This window comes from Carex rostrata, chromosome 29 (assembly GCF_964058835.1).
Source record: "Carex rostrata chromosome 29, lpCarRost1.2, whole genome shotgun sequence".
NCBI lineage: Eukaryota > Viridiplantae > Streptophyta > Magnoliopsida > Poales > Cyperaceae > Carex > Carex rostrata.
The window spans coordinates 2,407,397-2,428,840 of NC_135946.1; the positions used below are offsets into that span (position 1 = coordinate 2,407,397).

The window sequence follows — 21,444 nt, forward strand, 5'->3', positions numbered from 1 at the left end:
ACTCGCACTAAATTGGCACGAATCTTGAAATGAGCATGCACAGGTCTTAAAGTGATGCACACAAATCTTAAAGCGGATCGAACGGTAGAAAAACCCATGGGATTTAAATTTGAATCTGGATGTTTATGCTTTTAATATTGAACAAATTAAGCCAATGCGGTTTTATTAGATATAATCTTATAATCACCCATTTTCATGTGCACTACGGTTTGAACTGTTTAAAAGTCCATTCAGAAGATTCCAGAAATTAATCAGTTTCTGGGACCATCAATATAGTAATATTAAGATTTTTAATTGTTCTTTTAATCTATTCTAATTGTCAAGGATGACGTCAGTATGAAGTGAAAAATAATGAACAAAGTCAATGCAGCCATAGATGTAGCCACCCATTCTGCTGTGGTACCTTCATGGTTTATTACGATATATCCAGCACGGATGATGTCATGCTTGATTATAAGATCGAATGAGCAAGCAAAACAAGGAAATTATTAAATAAATAAAAAATCCTTTGGGGTTATTTTTTTCAAGTTTGTGCTTGCAAAAGTATTTAAAGTAATTATATATTGTCCCCCTACATTCGTCTCGAAATTGTCCCCACATCTTAATCCACAGTTTCCAACTCAGTTTCTTTTACATATTTTTAGATGTGAGTTTTTTTTTCTCCATTTAATCACATTCACATTTCTGATGATCTGTAAGAAATTTTGCAAATCTAAATCACGAATATCTTCTGCATTATTTTCACTTTCAAATGAGATACATGATAAGTAATTTTGGATTGTTCGTCGAGCAAACATTTATACCTGGTCATGAAAGTGTGAAAAGTATGAAATATTTGATATTGAAATATGAAATCCGTTAGGTACAAACACTTGGCACATGAATGTACAACTCGGTAACTTTTATGTAGATTAATTGCATATTTAGATAAATTAGTGAATGTTCCCTGCATGCACAATTCGATCGGTGTTGTCAAGTTCCACATATTGAATTAATAACGGTAAACTCTAATATTAGAATTAGCAAATCACTACGAAATATCAACAAAATATGTTAATATAATATATAATCTTCACACAATATTTATGTTTCATACGTATATATATTGTTTACCCATTGCATGCACAACTCGGTAACTTTTATTTGGATTAATTGCACATTTAGATAAATTAGTGAATGTTGCTTGCATGTGCAATACGATCGGTGTTGTCAAGCTCCTCGTATTGAATTAGTAAACTCCAATATTAGAATTTGCAAATCACTACGAAATATCAATTTATAGGAAATATAAACGAAACATGTTCACATAAGGAGGCATCCACTTATAATTAACATTTGTTTATAATTGTTTACCTATTGCCTAAGAAATATCAATTTATATGAAATATCAACAAATGTTAATTGTAAGTGGATCACTCCTCATATATTGTTTACCTATATTAATTGCATGCACAACTCGTTAACTTTTATATGGATTAATTGCACAGTTAGATAAATTAATTAGTAAATGTTGCTTGAATTTATGTGGATTAACTCGAATTTACATCATCTTCAATACTGCACAAGAGAATCTTTTACAATTAATGGATCTAGATTGTTTTTTTAACTTGGCATAAATCACAAAGCCCAATAATACTACCCCCTATGCTAGTTCAAATCCCAAAGTGATGAGATTTAATCTCAAACCGTAAAGTGAGACCCATCCTCTATAGTATCGGAGAGGAGTTGAATCCGATATTGCTATATTAAATTATTAATAAATACGTGCGTAGTCTTTGCATTTATCGATCCACTGTATTTGTCCACATACCGTCATCAGTGGGACTACTGACCAGATGGGATAATCACTACGTAGCCGATGACATTATAGTTAAAGGGGGAGCTAAGGTTTCAAAATATATATATCCAACAACACAGAAGTGTTCTAGCGCACTCTCAAAATTAATGGCCGTATCTAGCTAGCTCGCTTTCTCCGTTGCTACTCCGTCTTAACAATAACACTCATCGGGCGCCACCTCAACAACACCGATCGAGCGCTCTCTGTCGTTGAAGGTTCCTGCAACTGACTCTCTGTCTATGTCTTAATTTCTAGGATTTTCTAGTTAGGGAGTTTTTAGGTTAATATGGTTATAGGGTTTAGTTTTAGATCTTTAGTTTTTTTAAGCATTAATTTATAGTTTTGGAGGTTCCTCACTCTTTGATTTGTAATTTAATTTTAGCAATGTCTATCCAAGAATATTTTCCATGTTTGAAAAGACTGAGAAGGGTCACTCCACAATGAATTCATATTACCACCGACGGTGATGCTGGTTTGGATGTATGGGTAAAATTTCCTAATTTGACATTTTATTGATTTTTAATTCTTCAATAACATGAAATATGCAAGAACGACTTTGCTTGACATCCAATCAGATAGATTTTATTTTTTGAAGATTTGCATCCATTCAAGACCTATTAGGAGGAATGCAAGAACAACAAGGGATTGGATATTAGCTGGAGCAAATTCAAATGCCAACCAAGAAGCTGATTCCTCAAACTATACTAAGGTAAGGCATCTGACAGAATAAATTAGTGTTTTTTAATAAGTTTCTATATGTACTCGAAAGTGATACAATCATATGTACATGATAGGGGCCTATTGATTGGATTAATGAGATGGCCAGTAAGAGTATTACTGAATTGGTGCTATCGAGACGGCTAATACATGTAGAAGGAATACGGGGTCGGGTCCCGCTTGTAAATTAGGAGGCATTGGACAAACTGGGCCTGAAATTTCAACTACTACATGACAAATATATTGTGATGCCACTATCCAAAGGAGGAGCCTTCCGCCTCTTTATTGGGCCGGGAGCTTTACCGGATGAGAGCTTTCAGATAACAATGGATTTCAAAGTTCTCCATAATTTTATGACTTTTAACGACATCGACGTCTCTATTACCCAAGTCCGGACGATATGAGTGTTTATTATTATAAACAGATCTATTATTTTTACAATCAACTCCTTTATTTTATTCTGACACTGACTATTTTCAAGTATTGCATGAAACTAATTCCTAAAGGTGCCCAAAATAATGTTGCAATTGGTTTCCTGGACCCCAGTCAGCTTAGCGAAACAGCTATAAAATATGCTGGTGAACATTCTCTTTCGTACTTGGCCGATTCCTTGCTAAAGTTGTAGGATAAGAATCTTGTATTCTTACCATGCCACAAAGATGGGTAAGCTGCTATTATACTCATGTTTATTGTCTATTTTTAACAGAATAAGAATCTTATTTTATTACTTAAATTGTACGGAACATTGGAGGCTTCTTGTTATTATCCCAAGACAGAATGTTGCCTACTTGCTAGATCCGGTGCCAAATAATAATGACCAGGAGTTTTACATTGTTCATGTATTACAACAGTAAGCAAAATAAATATAATTTAAAATGCAAAGTACTTCCCTTTGACTACTTCTAAGTACGTATCATATACTGACTTTTAATAATTCTAGGACTTTAAAGTCATACATCTCCTGTGGAGGTTGGCACACGCAGGGGAGAAGAGTACTAGAGCTCATAATGTTTCAGGTAAGAAATATTTTAATCGAGTATTTCCTTGCAACTTATTTAAAGTTCCAATTGCACTACTAATTAGATCTTGTTTTAAATAATACACATTTGACCAGAGCCCCACACCAAGCAATTTATGGGAGTCTAGATATTATGTAATGAAGAACATGGAAACGCTCATAAAAAATTATGCACGTTCTTTTCCAAATATTTGTCAATCACCTGTTTCTATTATCCTTTCAGATTAAGTTCTTAACTATATATGTTATTCATATGTTTTCATTTATTCATGCAGTGTCATCTGTTCAAAATGTCGTACAAAGAACACGAATTACATGACATTCATATCCAATGGTGTAAGTTCTTCTTAGAATTATCATCAGTTTAATTGACGTGCATGTACTTGGCAGTGGAAGGATTTGACAATTTACTGTCTGTGGTTTAAAACAGTTATTGTTTTCGGGTTCTTGTGTTCAGACACTTAATTTGTTGTTGTTTTTAATAATTGTGTGACAAGAACAGTTAGGTTTCCGGTACAATAAACTATTGCTGTGTTTATTGGTTGTATGTGTGATATTGTTAGCACTTGTTGGTTAATAATTGTTGTAAATTCTTTATATATATTGCTTGTGGCATGGATTGATATATATTATATGTTGGAGTACTTATATATGTATATATTAATTGTTGGTTCAAAGATGGGTATAGAATGAGCGCATGCATGTCTATTATATTGTTGCTTTCCTAGCTATGTTTTAAAAATGGCTAGGCTAGCCCGTAATACAAGAATTAATAATAAAAAATAATAATAATTACATATACATCACCATCGACTCAGAAATTAATGACCCACTAGAAAACTAGAATTTGCCACTGCTAACACAAACAAAACAGATGGTGCAAGACACTATTGCAATCGGCTATTGAAATTCAGTAGACAACGTTAATCACATTTGTCGTCGATGGCGAAACGAAAGTGGTGGCGTTAGGTTCGTCAAATCTGATAGCCAAACGTGCGCTGCCAATGGTATATTGATTAACGTCATCTGTTTTGAGACGATAGCATATGTTGTTGGGTCTTATGGAACGGTTCAAACCCATTTAATTAGCTTAAGCTGCGGAAAGAGTAAAACAAAAATTTTTACATCTAACTTAAGCTACGGATTAAATGAATCAAGTAGATTCGTTTAATCCTATTTACAGATCTACTCCATAATTGATTTTCTAAAGCATTAAATCTATTTACAAATTAAATAGATTAATATAACAATTTATACCTTGATTCCAAATCTCAGTTGGAATGCAGACCGAGCGAGTAGAGCCTCACCAGGGATGGAATCGACTCGCAGTATCACACGTGTGATACCTCTATTGGTTATCCACCAGGACTAACCGGAGAGCGATTTACTTCTTCTGCCAGAAATACCGTAAACCGCGGAATTCTGCAGAAACACTATTCACCGAGAAAATGATGAAATAAATATATTTGTGTCCCGAGGTAACTCGGTTTTGCTTAAAAGCTAAACCGCAGGATTACACAAAATATATTATTTCCTAATCTCGAAATAACCGAAATCAAGGAAGAGAGAAAAACCGATTAACGAAATAATCAGATTAACACGTGAATTAGTGAGTCTTTCTCTCTACCCTACCCCTCTATTTATAGACTTTTGAGGAGGTTTGCAAAAGACCAAAATACCCCTCAAAACAAATCTATTTACCAAAAGCCCTTGACACCTCATCCTTTTATCATGTGAAATGACCAAAATACCCTTGCCACCTCACATGACACATGTCAACACAAGGGAAGTCGGCATAGGGTGGAAATGACCAAAATACCCTTGGCCCATTAAGGCATGAATAGTGTTGGGCTTTGACTTTGGGCCTTTAATTTTAATTAAGGCTTTGATTATTTTGGGCTTTTAAATCCATAATTCAAGCCCATAATTAACAATTAAAATTCCAAATCATATATATATAATTGTCATGTACAATTATATTTCTTTTCGGTTATTGTTCGGTAACTTTTATACAACGTAACGTGTACGTTTATAAATTAACCGTTGTTTCTGCTTGTCATTCTAAATGACATTTATAATTTAATTATATCACGTATAATTAATTATAACCATCTTAATATTAATTATAATCAATTTATAATTAATCAGTAAGATTCTCCGAGTAGCTCCTATATGGTGTGACCCAATAGAATCTGTGTTATGTTGGTAAACAGAGTTAAAACTGTTTTAACTTCTGTTAGTCATGGGTGGCATCTGGCAACACATCATGACCATCCAATTACACAGATGATGCTGAACTGTACAATATCACGATCCAGTAAACAATTTACTTGTGTCAGTTCTTCTGTCTCATAGCTATCAGATCAGTTTCAAGGTAGATGTGTGTCATCCTTGGTAACTGTATCTTTTCTTGATCTTGAGTAGATTATCAAATATAATTACTCTTGTAATTATACCGCATGCAGATAATCTAACTCTATCAAGGGGCCCAGTGATGCTATAGCTCGTATAGAGATACGAGGGACAAATAGTATTCTTGGCAGACTATCACTTCCTCAGCTAAGTTATATATATGGAAATGCTACCGTTATGGCTGCTTTTTACGGACAGCGTTAGATAACACTTACTCATATATATTTCTTAGTGGGAACGATAAATACCTCATACTGTAGAACTTTGACACTGAATGAAAACATAAATGACACGAACACAATTCTATTTAATGTTTCATTCGGGGTCTATCAAATACCATGTTCCTAGAACATGTATCCATGTGATTAAAATGACATCTCGTGTCAGGTGGTTTGTAAAACTTAACCATCTTTTAATCCACATGCTAACCTTATCGCGGTAATTAGTGTTCCTGCTAATTACCTTGGTCAGTGACTTTTAAGAGTATATATTATCTATATTATGGAGTTTCACAATTTCAGTCATGAACTCGAAATGATCCATAATTTCAATAATACTCAAGGCAACAAAATGATATATAAATAAACATTCAATTCATGAACAAAGCTTTATGATTAACTTATCGTATTATTGACTTCTAGATTATTACAAACTAACATATGTGTGTACATTTCCTATCAGGACAATAAGTGTTCGCGTGAAAGCGCAACGCAAGTTTCGGTACGCTTGGGAGCGTACCTTTTAAAACCGCGGTTACACCTTTCGATTAGGGTTGCAAGTGCACAACCCTATCGAGGAGTATAATCGGGTATCGATCCACAGGGACGGTTCCTTTATCTAGATATTTACTTATCTCGACTAAAGACTAGAAGTGAGAAAGAAGGAGTTTTGGTATTTAATCTTCCTAAAGGATCAATTCAAACAATCAAACAATGCAATAGAATAGTAACTGTGCAAGGAAAAGTATAAACTGTGTTTTGATTTAGGATAAAAGATGTTTCAAGGGTTTCAGACTTCATCTCTGATTTGCCTCTAGTGGTACGGGTCTTACCAAGTTGGTACGGCTAGGCTGCACCAACCTGGTCCGACCAAGCCGTGTGGGGCTTGGTACGGGTAGGCCGCACCACTCTTGTAAGACCCGTACTGATGTACCAGAACAGAGCTTACAAGTTCGAGTTGATGCATTTCTTGCTGGTACCTCGTATAAAACTCTTGAGAAAGGTTCAATTGACCATACCTAAGGTTCCTAAACCTCAACTCTCGTTTGTTGGTTCAAGATCTAGGTTTTGGAGTCAATTCTTCACCTTCTAGGGTTTCTAAACCTCAACTCTCGTGTTTTGGTCCAGATCCTCTAGTTGATTGATTGGAGATCTAAGGTATCCTCTAATCTGTCAATTAGAGGAGAATTCAACCTTTCGGCTTCAATTCGAACAAGTCTACCTAAAGGGATTGGTTTGGTTGAGAGAAAGCAATGGTCACATGACCTTGTTAGGGTTGATCTACCACTATAGGCACACCATATGCAATCACAGAGAGACAAAGCAATCAAGACAAGCAAATACACAATCAATTCAATCAAAAGAGTTCATACAAGATCCAAATCAAGAAAAGCAACACAAATCAAGAAAATCCATCTACAAACCCTAGAAACAATGATCAACTACTCACAAGTCATAGATCTGTCCAGAAATACAAATAAAGAGATAAAGAGAGGCATGATAGAACTAGATCGAAGATCGGATGTGGAGAAGAGGTTGATCCGTCGATTCTCCCCTCTTCCTCTTCCTTCTTCTTCTCTCCTTGCTCCTTTGCTCTCTTTCTCTCTTTCTTTGAGCTCTCAATCTGGAATGGAATGAAATCCTCGAAAATGGAGAGATCCCTCGCTTTAAATAGCCTCTGCCAAGATTTGAATTCTGTCAGGCGGCATCTATGTACGGCCCGTACCAAGGTGGTACGGCCAGGCCGTACAAGATGGAAAAGAGGCTGGTAAGGGCCGTACCAAATCTGGTAAGGGCCGTACCAAGTCTGGTAAGGGCCGTACCAAGTCTGGTAAGGGCCGTACCAAGCCTGGTAAGGGCCGTACCAAGCCTGGTAAGGGTCGTACCAGGGAGTCCAAAAACGCCGTTTCTTCGTGTATTTTGCTCCAATCTTGCAGAAAACAAACAAACTCTCAGCAGTACCAAATTCTAAGAATATATCAATGAAATGCACATGATTTTGACAATTTAGAACGTGAATTTGGTACGAAATCAAGTCAAATATAGGCTAAATATGCGAGGTATCAATAAGCAACGGTTCGAAACCCGATGGCAGAATGCAATTTCAATCGATATAGAAGTGTTTTTCTCTAGTAGTGATTTCACTTCAGAAATTTACATATATGACGGCGGATTGGACAAGAGAAGAAAGAGAAATGATGAGGATACAGGTTTCACTTAATTCATATTAAATGACTTATCGCTTTGCTAGAAACGTTATGTAGAAGCGGCAAGGAGAAAATATCAAATATCTATATATACTTAATTATCTTCTGAATCAAGCCAATTTTACCTCAGTTAAAAAATAAGTTAACAAACGAATATATGGAGCATTTCTCTATCCCAAGTATTATAAAAATTCAAGCACATGGATTCATGTGTTGTCACTTAAATTAACTACTATAGCAACTAATGCATGTTTGTTTGTCAGGTACCTGTTACTGGACTGAAGACACCATTTAGGGACAGGCTGTTGAGGCATGTGGCTGAAGATGTTTTGAAAATGGCTAAGGTTATTCATTTGCTATATATATAGTGTCTATAACCTTTTATTCAGGTCTATCCTTGAAATTTTTTGCTTACAACAAATTTCTATATGAATTGTTGCACAGGATGGATTGGAGAGAAGAGGCTACAAGGAATCTGGCTTTCTAAGAGAGATAGCTGAAGAGGTTATGACGGGTATGACCTTTTCATTATATTTATGAGTCATGACAAATTCTGCAGTTTATGCTGAAATTATGAAATTCTGGCATGCATGTGCAAGTTGTTTTTGGACCCAAGTAGTGCATAATTTTACTTTTAATTTATTCAAGTGCTTGATCAAACAGAAGGAGAGGATAAGCCTCAGAATGCCTGTGCAAATGTTTATAAAATATAAGGGTACAATTCTTTAGGCTAAAAGAAGCTATTTCATGACAGGGGTTACACCAGCCGAGAAGTTCCTTGAGGACTTGAACTGTACCACGGGAACTGGGGAGGCAGTGTTGACCCGGTTTTTAAAGAACAGTTATATTGAAACTGTATATCATTTTTTATTTATTTTTAATAAAAAAGAGAAATGTGGAGTTTAATTGGGCCTTAATATCTGTTTCTTTGTATAAACTTTAAATGCCAGTTCTTTGTACAAGCATAATGAACAATTAAAATCTGTTTCTAGTGTTGATGTTTCCGTGTAATATAATGCTAATGTTTTACATATATATAGCTATCCTTCATGTGGGTTAATATAACGCTAGTTCCGAAACATAACATCACGAACCATGTTGTTAATACAACTGAAATTGAAGTTATAAAAATAATATTTAATAAAATATAATTTAGAATGAGACATATGTGTTGCTTTAATTAAAGAAATACTTCATTAATTGCTCCCCATGAAAAAAATATATGGTAGGAAACAATACTACAAAAAACACATTTACCAACTCCATTCACTATCAATTACGGTATGCAACTCCATTCACTATCAATTACGGTATGCAACAGATGGCATCTGCAATCAGAAGCAACGCTGTAATTACTTGGAACTTTACATCATCTATACAGTTCAAACCAACCGTTAGCGTTGAAGGGGATACCTTTGCCATCGGTTGAATTTGACCTACATTTGATTTTGAATTACTCTTTGACATCGATCGGTTTCTCTGGATTATGTTTGTATGGATGGAAATTTTTGAATTTGGATCTTGGTTAATCAGTGAACAATTATTTTGAGTTTTGTCAATCATTTGCATCGATTACAAGAAGGTTGATTTAACTCTGCTGTATTTGAACTTTCTCAAAAGAAAAAGAAAAACAAAACAAAAATAAGAAGATAGATTTTACATCCAAGTACTAAATAATATGTAGTTCTCTTTCCATCTAAATGGTCTAAATAACTAGCCCATTATTTTCTTGCACAAATTTCTGCTTGTTTTACAAAATTGCATTCTAGTAAACAAAACTCAAAAAGTTAAGAATAAATTTCCAACAAAACAAATTAGGAACAAAATTTACAAAACAAATAATGTGTTTAGGCTCGATGATGTTTAACTAATTATATTTATTGTAATTTCATGAAATCATATGCACTAGTCCCGGCAATAGCCCCTATAATAGGAGCCACAAAATATATCCATATTCTTTCGTAATTGCCCTTCGCAATTGCTGGTCCCAATGTGCGAACCGGATTCATCGATGCACCGGTTGACGGTCTACAAAATAAAAGCCAAAAAAAAAAAAAAACCATGTACTGTCAATTTTTTTTTGTCAAAAATATTGTGAATACAACTCTGATAAACTATGATATGTATGAACTACATATATTATTGCACTTACCCAGCAATCAAAATATTTAGAAAAACTGTCCCTCCTATTGCTATGCCAGCAAACTTCCTGTTCTGTTATAAATGAAAAAATTAAGAATTGTAAATCAATAATATATATGGCCCGTGAAAAAATAATGAAATATATGAGATATATAATAATGAGTTGTACTTACTGCTTTGAGATCAAATGCCAGTGAAGTGATTACAAACAACAGAATGAATGTAATAACAAATTCAAGAAATAAGGCGCGGCCGCTAGTGACAGTTGGTACGGTAACTCCACCATTGTGAAAAGGATCGAAGATGAACTTGAGTGCGAATGATGCACAAATGGAACCAAGAAACTGAGCAGCAATGTAGAAGGGCACATAAACAAATGGAAAATGGCGACAAAGAGACAGAGCGATCGTGACTGCAGGATTTAGATGCGCACCGGAGATGTGACCTGTCGAGAGAATGACGATTCCAACTGCTGTGCCGGCTGAAGCTGCTTTCGCAATTAGGGTTTCTGCATTTGGGTACTTGGCATCCACTATTGGAGTAGCAGCTGCTCCAAATATCATGATAAATGTGCCAATAAACTCAGAAGCTACCTAAAATAAAGGGAAGCAAGTTTTATAATTGGAACTTTTAATTTGATTGTTATTCAGAACAATAAATTAATATTTGTGACAGCCTTTGGAACTAATATTCTTTTATCTTTATTTGTGAGTTTCTTAAATTTAGAAGGGTAATTATGATATTATTAATTTTAGAAGGAGAAATATGTAATTGCGAGGTTTATGAGGGGTGTACTTGAATTTCCTCCTTTATTTTACGTTGTACTCAACAAGTACCAACCAAAATTTCAAAATTAAATCAATTTCATAGGCAAGAAAAGGAAACACAAAAAAAATAAAACATTGTACGAGGAACACACTTCAATTTCAGCAAATAATATATAGAAATGATTGTCACCAAAATGAAATAGTACATCTATACCATTTTTAGCACAGAAACGCCAGGATCAGGCAGCAGTTTAAGCCACATATTGAAAGGGCAATTACGAGTCAATTCCATTGTAGGTAGTTCTTGATCCCTTGTATCTTTTGAGACAATTTGAGATGAAATAACATTTAGTCATCCCTATATATATATATATACTTGTATTACTTCTAACATTAATTCCTGGAGAATTTTTATTAATTAATGATTTCTTGTTGTTTGCTTGTCATTCGATGTTATAAGGTCAACTACAGGTCTGTACTATAATAATGCAATAAGTTATTAATTCCTAAAATAAACAATTAATTAATGCTAATTAAAATATAGATGGAAACAAATTTGTCAAGCATGACATCATCCGTGCAGGATATGGTGTAATGAACCATGAAAGTATGACATGTGTGGCGGGTTTGTTTCATCAAGTTTAACAACCCACCACACAAATATGACACGGCAGAATGCAACATCTATTCGAGAAATGCTAGCAATATTTTTCATCTGGTCAAAATCCCAAGTTGTCAATTATATATAAAATGTAGATGGACAAATTCCAAGTAGCAACAAACACACAACACTAAAAATATGGAGCTAGAAATATATATGTAGCCCTCCCCTCTCGTTTTCATTAATTATAATAAAAAGTAGGCGGTTGGAAGGTAGTTTGGACAATTTTATTTGAAGCTAATTTAATGGGACGAGAGGATTAAATAAAATATTAAAGTATTTATTAGCAATTAATTAAGCCCTGCTAATGAATGTACTACGTATATACCCTTCTATGATCTTCTGAATTGCATATTAAACACAAATCATATAGCTGCATTGACTTTGTTCATTATTTTTCATTACATACTAACGTCACCCTTGACAATTAGGATTGAATATAAAATATTTATATATCTCTTGAGTTCCTTTATTTAAGGGACGTTCCATAAACTAAGAGAGATAGAGAGATAAAGAGAGATCTAGCTAGAGAGAGATGGAAGGCCAAAGCATGATAGAGTTGCTAACAGTAGATGCACATGAGGCTCGAAAGGTTGTTGCCTCTGGTCGTCGTTACTTGGATGTCAGGTTAATCTCTTCTTCTTCTTTTTCCTTTTTATCAGTTAACCTTTTCTCTCTTGTGTTTCCAATTTGAGCATTCATTGATTCATAAGATTTGATGGAGTACCCATTCATTGAAGAAAAAACATTTATAATAATAATTTCACGTAAATTTGTTCCTTGTATAAAATGTTATTGTCCTTTGACTATATTTTGTTCTTTATCAAATTAATAATTCAGATTTTAATTTGTAAAAATCAACTATATTAATAATAGTCAATTACGAGGAAAATAACATGACTCTACTTAAAGCAATAAATAATATAATTATTGAGAGAACGGAGTAGGTATGATGGGCATCAGACCTACTTTTGGGTTCAATAAGCTCCAACACCATCTGATTCACATTAAGATATGTGCACACGATAATTGAAACAGACATGCATAGATTTTAAAGTAGATCACAAGTATCTTAATGCGGATTGGACAATGATCTGATGAGCATCAGACCTACTATTGATGATAGTATATAATTTAAATGTAAGGTTGCCAGAGGCGTTTGAGACCGGACACGTGCAAGGAGCAATCAATATTCCTTTTTATTCATCTGTAACTCCTCAAGGTTTTTCTCTCTTTCCATTCATTATTGTTTTTTTCTTTTTTTTATTCTATGTTTGTTTGTTTTTAATTATTTTCTCATAAATGGAAAGTTCAAGTCATCACTTTTTTTTTTTAAATCTCTCCAGGGAAGGTGAAAAATCCACAATTTGTTGAGCAAGTTACTGCGCTCCTAGAAAAGGAGGAAGAATTTATTGTAGTAAGCAAATTCAATCTGTCAAATTATTATGAATTCTCAAGTGGAGACTTAAAATTTCACAAATACATTATTTAACCAATACATATAATATAGAGAGAGAGAGCTAGAGATGGCATATTATGAAAAAGGAGGTAGTACAGTTAGTTAGGAGAAAAGTTCTAAAATTGTTGGTTATTCAAAAGTCGAGAGTTCGATTTCTCTCACGACTTCGCAGCCTTTGTAAATATTTCAAAAAAAATAAAGAGTTGGACAATTATACTTTATAAAGTACCTGAAGCAATAAGACACTACATAATTATTTAATCATCGTTTCGCCATAACTTTTTTTAAAATATAAAATAAAATTGTAGTTGAAGCTATAAGACAATTGATGCCCTCCAAATCGGATGTAATTTGCAGAGACCTAATTAACCAGTACAAAAAAAAAAAAAATACATTGAATGACCAAATAAATATCTTTTAGGAAAACAAAAACTTCCACTTGTTGGTATTTATTTTCTTTATTTTTCAAGAGATGTATTTGAGCTGATGATCAACTTTTACACATATCACCAGGCTTGCAATTCAGGAGTGCGATCCAAGCTTGCAACAATTGATCTTTATAATGCGGTGAGTCAATATCATATTACTTCATATTCATCTCTAAATTAAGACATAATTACCCTCCATGTAAAACATGACGTAATTTTGAAATTCAGTACTTGCTACCATAGTACCAAATAAATTATTAGGGTTCGGTTCGACAAGATCAAAAATTTGTGATTCGGGAATAATTCTGGTAAAATTCGGAAATCATTCAGAATTATCCGGATCAGAGATCTCAGTCTTACAAGGAAGCAAAAAAACAAAAAGAAAACAAAATTGTTATGGGAAAAATTCGCAAATAATTCGTAAAATTCGGGAAAAGTTCGCAAAATTTGTGAATTATTCAGTCAAAGTTCGGTCAACCGAATAATTCGGCATTCGATTCGTCATCACCAAAAAAACAAATTATTCGTAAATAATTCGCGAATCTTATGACTATGCTTGCTACTGCAAATAATTTGACAACTTTGATTTCTCATTAATTTCAGGCTCAAAAAATTTGTTATAAAAAAACATAGAGGCAAAAAAGTTTTCTTTTCAAACATGATTTGTTTAATTCGGAATTTTGTTTTTGTTTTTTGAGAAAAAAAATAAAGGTAAGTTTTTCAAATTTCAAAAAGGACTTTTATCCGGATTTCAAAAAAATAGATCTTCCACACGGGAGGACTTTGTTTGTTACTAAACTAGACTAAAGATTGGTTTTATGTTGAATTTGGAAACTTGAAAGTTGAAACTTTTTACAAAATTTAATTATAAAACTCAAGATTTTGAATAATTTTTAAATAATTTAGAAAATGAAAATGAAATTGGATTTTCAAAATTTCGTATGCTTCCCAATTTTAAAAAAAAATCATTCAGTGTCCTATGTTTAATTTAGAAGTTATGGTGTCACAAAATTAAGAACAGTACCACAGTTGAAATTACACAATACAAAAAAGTTTCAGTTTCCAATCACTTATACTTTTTCTTCACATGGATTTTAACGCTTAAAATTTGAAGTGAAATATATATATGGGTGATGGTTTTGTGCATGTCTTTAATTTCTTGATTTGCACTAATGTAGGGGTTTAAGAACATAAAAAATATATCTGGTGGTTACCTTGCATGGAAGAAAGCTGAAAGTGAAGATGCTTAATTTCGAGGTTGCGAATTAATAATGGAGTTTTTTTTTTTCTGAAATTAAGACTTGATCATGATTATCATTAATGTACCAAAAAGTATGAAATTTATGTATACACTGTGTTTTCTCTGTTTTATATTAATTTCTCAAATTCTATGCTGGTTCAGTTTGTAAATAAAAGAAATATATCTTTTGTATGCTATTTGTTGGATATATGAAGTTCACAGGATATATAGCAAAAAAATATTGTACAAACCGCAACCAGATAGCTATTTAGGTGCCATATCAAAATCAACGCTAAATTAAGAACCCTTGCTCTAGATAAGCCCGGATCACGTGAGCCACAATATAAAGGGTTGTACGGTTCTTGTGCATCAGACCTACCCAAAATCTAGACATAAGTCGAATGGTGTGGCGCTCTCTGATTAGAGCTGAGAGGGGACAATTTAATTGACTCCCGACATGGTCATGTCGTAGGGATCAAATTTGAAATAAGATTATGCTCTTTCGCGAGGGTAAAAAGTGACTTTTTACGACGGAATACCGTTATAAATGCATTTTTTCTATTCGCGACAGTATTTTTCGCGAAGGAGTACCATCATAAATGCGTTTTTTCTCTCGCAAAAAGTACCTACTTGTTGTTGTGGTGCCTGGACGGCCTCACACATGAGACAAACACGTCAGGATGGAAGGACGAACAAAGGGCCATTTAAAATCAACCTCTTCTCCTTAAGTTCACACTTCATCGACTCCATAAGGTCACACTGTACACAGCTAGCTGAACAAGAGAGGCGGCTTATGAATGAACTACAAGAGTTGGATAAACAACAATGCATGCATATATATATAAGAGCACACCCGGCGCCGGACTTGCTTGTGCTTCAAGGCTCTCTTTAAACAGATAGAATGTACTTGATCCTCCTATCTCTCTCTCTCTCTCTCTCTCTCTCTCTCTTTTTGAGATGGTTGTTGTGAGTTAGAAAAAGAGCATTGCAGTTGTAAGATGTCAAACTAGAAGATTTAGGAATAGGCAGGATCTATGTAGAATTCTCTATTTGTTACATAATTTGTCATGCCAGATCGTTCAAGTAATGACTCAAATCTTTCCTCTTCTAGAAAATTAACTAATTAAGTTCATAATCAATTCTAACATAAAACCAAATTTATATTTTGTACAACCCCTTATGCATGTCCCACCATATACACTACATAAAATATGTACAAATTTTTCCAAGATGCATGGCCTCCCTAGCTTGTCAAGTAGCCTTCTTGTTGATATACCTCGAAGCACAAACAACATAAACCAAAAGATTAACAAGGCTTAATCCTGACAGGAGCCAGAAGAAATGATCAAGATGTCCCTGATTCAGATTATCAGGAATCCAACCGGGATTTCCACCTTTGGTAGTATAATATGTTACCAGGGTTAGAATAAATGAACTCAAGTAATTGCCGAGCGCATTAGTTAGGAGAGACAACGCACTGCAAAGGCTCCGCATGGCATCTGGTGATTGGTCGTAGAAAAATTCAAGCTTACCAATGAAAGTGAATACCTCCGCGGCACCAATCAGGAAGTACTGTGGAATCTGTGTGAGAATTAAGAGGTGTTTATGATCACTTTGCTTTTAGAATAAAAAAAGATGTGGTGTAATGCTATATTAGTATTAAAATACTTGACAAGAAGAGCAATCGTTACTTTTAACATTACTATTTTGGTAGGTATTCTGAACAGACTGCAATCATAACTTTCTACATGTATAAATACTGTCTGAAAAATGTGCAGTTACAATTTGCACAGTAACCTCTAAAAAATTGTTGTTTTATTACTTACCAGTTTAAGTTTTGCAGTACAAATAAGTTAATTGTCTCAATAAGTTCCAGAAATCGATGATGGCCGTGATGATTTATATTTTATTATTCTCTTTTTTAAGTACGAGACATAAAACTTTGTAATTGTACAAGTTAATTGATCATGTATCTATTATAAAATATGAAGGTGTACTAACTACTCACCTGCCACAAAATACTTAGTGGCACCGCGACCGGCTTATCAATCAACCCATCCTGCTTGGCAATCAGTAGCCTCCAAATCTCGAGGCAAGCTGCAGCTGCCATGGCCAAGATCGAAATAAACAACCCAATCCCCATTCTCTGGAGCTCTGAAAACCCCCTCTCCTTCCCTGTAAACTTCCTCACAAATGGAACTAGAACGCTATCATAAATTGGTACCCAAACAATCACAGTCACCACATCAAAGGTGGAGAGGGAGGCGGGAGGTATCTTGAATGATCCGACAGTTGTGTTGAGAACTGTTCCTTGCTCGACAAACATTGTCGACATCTGCGCATGCACGGCGGAAAATACTATCGTTGTGGCCCATATAGGGAACATTCGAACAAGTATCTTTAATTCTTCGACTTGGGTCACTGTTACGAGTCTCCATGGGTTATACAAGTTTGTACCTTTCTTTTCAGCTTCAGTTATTGTAGCTGCTTTGTCAAGAAACCTGTCCAAGATTATTTGTTGAACATAAAAGAATCAATTAGAGATCAATTAGTATTAATTAGTACTAATGGCTCTTTAAATATGCACCATATAAGAGATTGAAATAACATCATAAATCAATCAAATTTGTTATTTTCTTCTCAAAATTCAACATTATGGTAGTTACGGAGGTTAATGTAACTTTTTGGAATTTAAATAAAATAATTCAAAAATGAAGGTTCTTTGCATATTACAACCAATTTTTTTCATAGTTATAAATATCACACAACTTGTTTTAGTAATTCTCCAAAAACTTCCGGACAATAATATAGTATGGAAAGATGTATTTCGCTGAATGTTTATAGTTTTGCCTCAAACCTCTGAGATAAGTTCTTTTTACTACGAGTCCTTTTAAGTAAAGTTAAGAAAATTTAGATATCATTTTTCTGCTAATTTTATTAAAGAAAATTGTTTATTACTAACATTTAAAACTATTGATAATTTAGTCAATTTGGCCTTCACTACAATTTCAATTACCCAATGATGTTCGCAAAATTTCCAAACTGTTAGGCATTGCCAATTTCAAAAAATCTTGTGCCAGTTCGCAAAAGACAAAACCATAACAGGGATTATAAGTAATACCAAAGCTCATCACTGTGCTCCAATTTCCGACTCCCTTGAATTGCGGATCCTTTCTCCATCTCATATAATTGGGAACTATCGCATGGTACTTTAACACTCCACTTTCGTATTGACGCCACTACCACCTGACAAACTCTCGTTACTGGACTCCCGCCTGGTTTTTGAAACCGGTACAATGGTGTACCAGAGAAGAAACTTATAATTGCCAGACCCATGAAAACAGTTGGTATGCTAAAGCCTAAACCCCAACCCCGATTATCCTGTATCCAAACCAAGAAGGTACTAGAAATAAGAGCGCCGATATTAATCGAGAAATAAAACCAGTTGAAGAAGGATCCTTTCTGCACCCGCTCAACAGGGTCAGTGTCGTCAAATTGATCGGCACCAAAGGAAGAGACACATGGTTTGATGCCACCTGTACCAAGTGCAATTAGGTACAAACCGAGGAAGAATACACCATATTGGGTTAAGCTTGCCTCAGGACAGAGAGATCCATCACATGGTGGAGGTTTCAACATGGGTACTGATGCGGAGAGGGTTAGTGTGCCCATTCCCTGCACCGGAGATGAAATAACAGTTAAATGTTAGGAAAATTAACAGTTAGAAGATGCAATTATACATCATCTGAGAAAGAGAATGACTTACGATAAAGTATATAATAGAGAAAATAGCAATTGTCCAGTATCTACCCCAGTAGGCATCGGCAAATATTGCGCCTATAAGTGGGGTCAAATAGCAAGTCCCAGCCCAAGTGGTAACACTACTTGCGGCAGATGCATTTCCCAAATGCAGTTTTCTTGTAAGATAAGTTACTAGATTTGTTGATATACCATAGTAAGCCAGACGCTCACAGCACTCATTTCCTGTTTTAATTTATCATGGTTAATTATACTATTAGCATTATCATTTTTTTTTTTTTTTGGAAGTAGGTCATTGCCTACATAAAACTTTTATTAAACCAAGAAAAAGAATTTGGTAAAATTTGGGGGTTGAAACATAAAATACATAATGTGTTGTCACTGGGATTTTAATCCAAGTCTCCACAACTATAAAGTACAATTCTAACCACTAGACTACAAGCTCACATTTAACGTTTTATGAGGGTTGAACTATATAAAAAACTTGAAAAAAAAAAACAAAATTTCAATTAAATTTCTATACAGATGATAGAAAAAATTTGAAAATTATGGGGATGACTATGCAAACCCCCCCCCCCCCCCCCCCCCCCCCCCCCTCGCACCCACCAAGGTTACCATTATCACATTATCATTGTATTTCTATTAAGATATTATCTCTTGTTGGTGTTAATCCATGAGGTACATAAAACATGAAAAGCATCGGAATATTATAACACAGTTTTTCTCAAGTACCTAAAATAAAAGGGCAAGCTCTCCAATTGCCGGTGCCTTGTCTCTTGACAGGGTTTCCCTTAATATCAACAGATCCATCCCCAGTGAACTCTCCATTGTTCACATCCTACGAAAAATAGAAAAATTAATTAAATTGATTTCTTGATATGAGAAAAATGAAGCAACAATGTAATTCAATATTCTTAGTACAACACACAACTTGGAGATGCATTTTTTGGGTACCCATAACATAAGGACAATTGACTTCTTTACAGGTTATACCTTGTCCATTTTTTCTTTACAGGTTTACCAGAAAAGTAACTGAGCTAATTTTATCACTGTATCAGAGCAATTCTAATCAACAAAATAATTTATAATCTAATTTAATTACTTTAAGAATTAACTAAATACAAGCTCAATATTAAATCGAAATAAGAAAAAAGAACCTGTAGTAGCGGTTGCTGCTCCGGGTCAGCCATAAATTGGAACAAGATAGATCAATGCTCTGGTGAACACAGAAAGGCAAGAAATTTAATACTGGGAACGGGATGAGGAAGAGGCGAAGAGCAAGATATATAGAGAATGGTTCCGGAGTACGACCGTACGAATCGTACAGCAAAAGCTGACAGCTTGGACAATGGAGATGATTGCGGTACAACTCCAAGACCATTTAGTATATCGGGGAAATTTCACGTGTACTCCTCAAAAACTTCAAAATTACTTATTTCCGTTCGAAAGTTTGAAATTACGTATCACCCCTCTAAACTTCAAATACTCAAGCTTTACCAATTTTATTGTCTTTTATATTAAAACTCATTCTAAATTTATAAAATATCAATTTTACCATTTTATTAAAAGCATATAAAATCCATCAAACTCAAATTTGAATCTGAACAGTTCCTCTACCGTCCAAACTACTTTTAGATATGCATGCACAAGATCAACACGAATTTTGATGCGAATATGCACGCATATTGAAGCAATGTGCACATATATTAATGCAATGTGCGTGGATTAATGTGATTGCTTTAAGATCCGTGCATGCTAGATCATCACGGATATTGAAGCGCTACGCACATATCTTAATGCAATAAACACATATCTAATGACAAAGGAACCCTTTAAATTTAAATTTGAGTTTGATGGACTTTAATTATCCAAAATTGAAATGGTCCGTTATTTTTGGCAAATCAAATCAAAATAAAATATAACAATGAATACATGTAGCAATCGCCTCAAAATCGCCTAAAATCGCTTCAAAATCGCCAAAATCGCTATAGCGGCACTATTTGAGAATAGCGTTGTTTTTTCAGCCGGCACGCTATGACGTGATAAACGCTATTTAAACCTTTGCTTATAAATATATCAAATGTTTTATTTTTTGGCAAATACCCTAAGCAAAAAAAAAACTAAAACTTCACAAATGAAAATATTAACAAAAAATTAGATCTCTTAAAAAAAAAAAAAAAAAAAAAAGCGGACTGCTAGGGATCCTGGCGGTTGGGTCCCTATCAGACCGCCCATGTCCTTGGCGGTCCGCTATAGAAGTGGACCGCCAACATACCTGGCGGTTTGGTTATTTTGATAAATACCTTATTTTTTTGGGTTATTAATAAAAATGGCCGCAACAACTTCAGGTTCGTTGAACTTGGACAAGAACTTCTGACTGTCCGATCTGTGTTGATATCACCTCTGACCGAATTGGCCCGGAATGGATCATGATAAAACGGCCGAGATTGTATCTAAATCCGATTTTTAGTTTTGAGATGACATATAATGTTTTCTTTTATTTTTAATAGAATGGTCTAGAATATGCAAAATTAACTAATTAACTAATTATGTTAGAAAGACGAATCCGAATTGTATTG

General features: G+C 34.4%; 4 protein-coding genes across 4 annotated transcripts; 2 read left to right on the plus strand and 2 right to left on the minus strand.

The window, feature by feature from the left end:
* The first annotated feature begins 8,347 nt into the window (after positions 1-8,347).
* LOC144546143 (glutamate--cysteine ligase, chloroplastic-like) lies at positions 8,348-9,315 on the plus strand. The gene is made up of 4 exons (XM_078294670.1): positions 8,348-8,412; positions 8,673-8,753; positions 8,854-8,923; positions 9,164-9,315. Exons 1-4 carry the CDS (start codon positions 8,365-8,367, stop codon positions 9,313-9,315), a joined length of 351 nt encoding a protein of 116 aa, XP_078150796.1. The 5' UTR covers positions 8,348-8,364.
* A 971-nt stretch (positions 9,316-10,286) lies between these two features.
* Positions 10,287-11,610, minus strand: LOC144546145 (putative aquaporin NIP5-1). Its single transcript, XM_078294671.1, has 4 exons — positions 11,533-11,610; positions 10,725-11,144; positions 10,562-10,623; positions 10,287-10,437 (listed from the first exon to the last, which is right to left on the minus strand). Exons 1-4 carry the CDS (start codon positions 11,608-11,610, stop codon positions 10,287-10,289), a joined length of 711 nt encoding a protein of 236 aa, XP_078150797.1.
* Positions 11,611-12,474: 864 nt separating this feature from the next.
* Positions 12,475-15,157, plus strand: LOC144546127 (thiosulfate sulfurtransferase 18-like). The gene is made up of 5 exons (XM_078294654.1): positions 12,475-12,606; positions 13,125-13,201; positions 13,326-13,396; positions 13,952-14,005; positions 15,045-15,157. Exons 1-5 carry the CDS (start codon positions 12,515-12,517, stop codon positions 15,114-15,116), a joined length of 366 nt encoding a protein of 121 aa, XP_078150780.1. The 5' UTR covers positions 12,475-12,514; the 3' UTR covers positions 15,117-15,157.
* An 877-nt stretch (positions 15,158-16,034) lies between these two features.
* Positions 16,035-20,139, minus strand: LOC144546038 (protein NRT1/ PTR FAMILY 8.3-like). The gene is made up of 6 exons (XM_078294584.1): positions 20,023-20,139; positions 19,598-19,703; positions 18,873-19,090; positions 18,228-18,781; positions 17,115-17,607; positions 16,035-16,687 (listed from the first exon to the last, which is right to left on the minus strand). Exons 1-6 carry the CDS (start codon positions 20,053-20,055, stop codon positions 16,358-16,360), a joined length of 1,734 nt encoding a protein of 577 aa, XP_078150710.1. The 5' UTR covers positions 20,056-20,139; the 3' UTR covers positions 16,035-16,357.
* Positions 20,140-21,444: the final 1,305 nt, after the last annotated feature.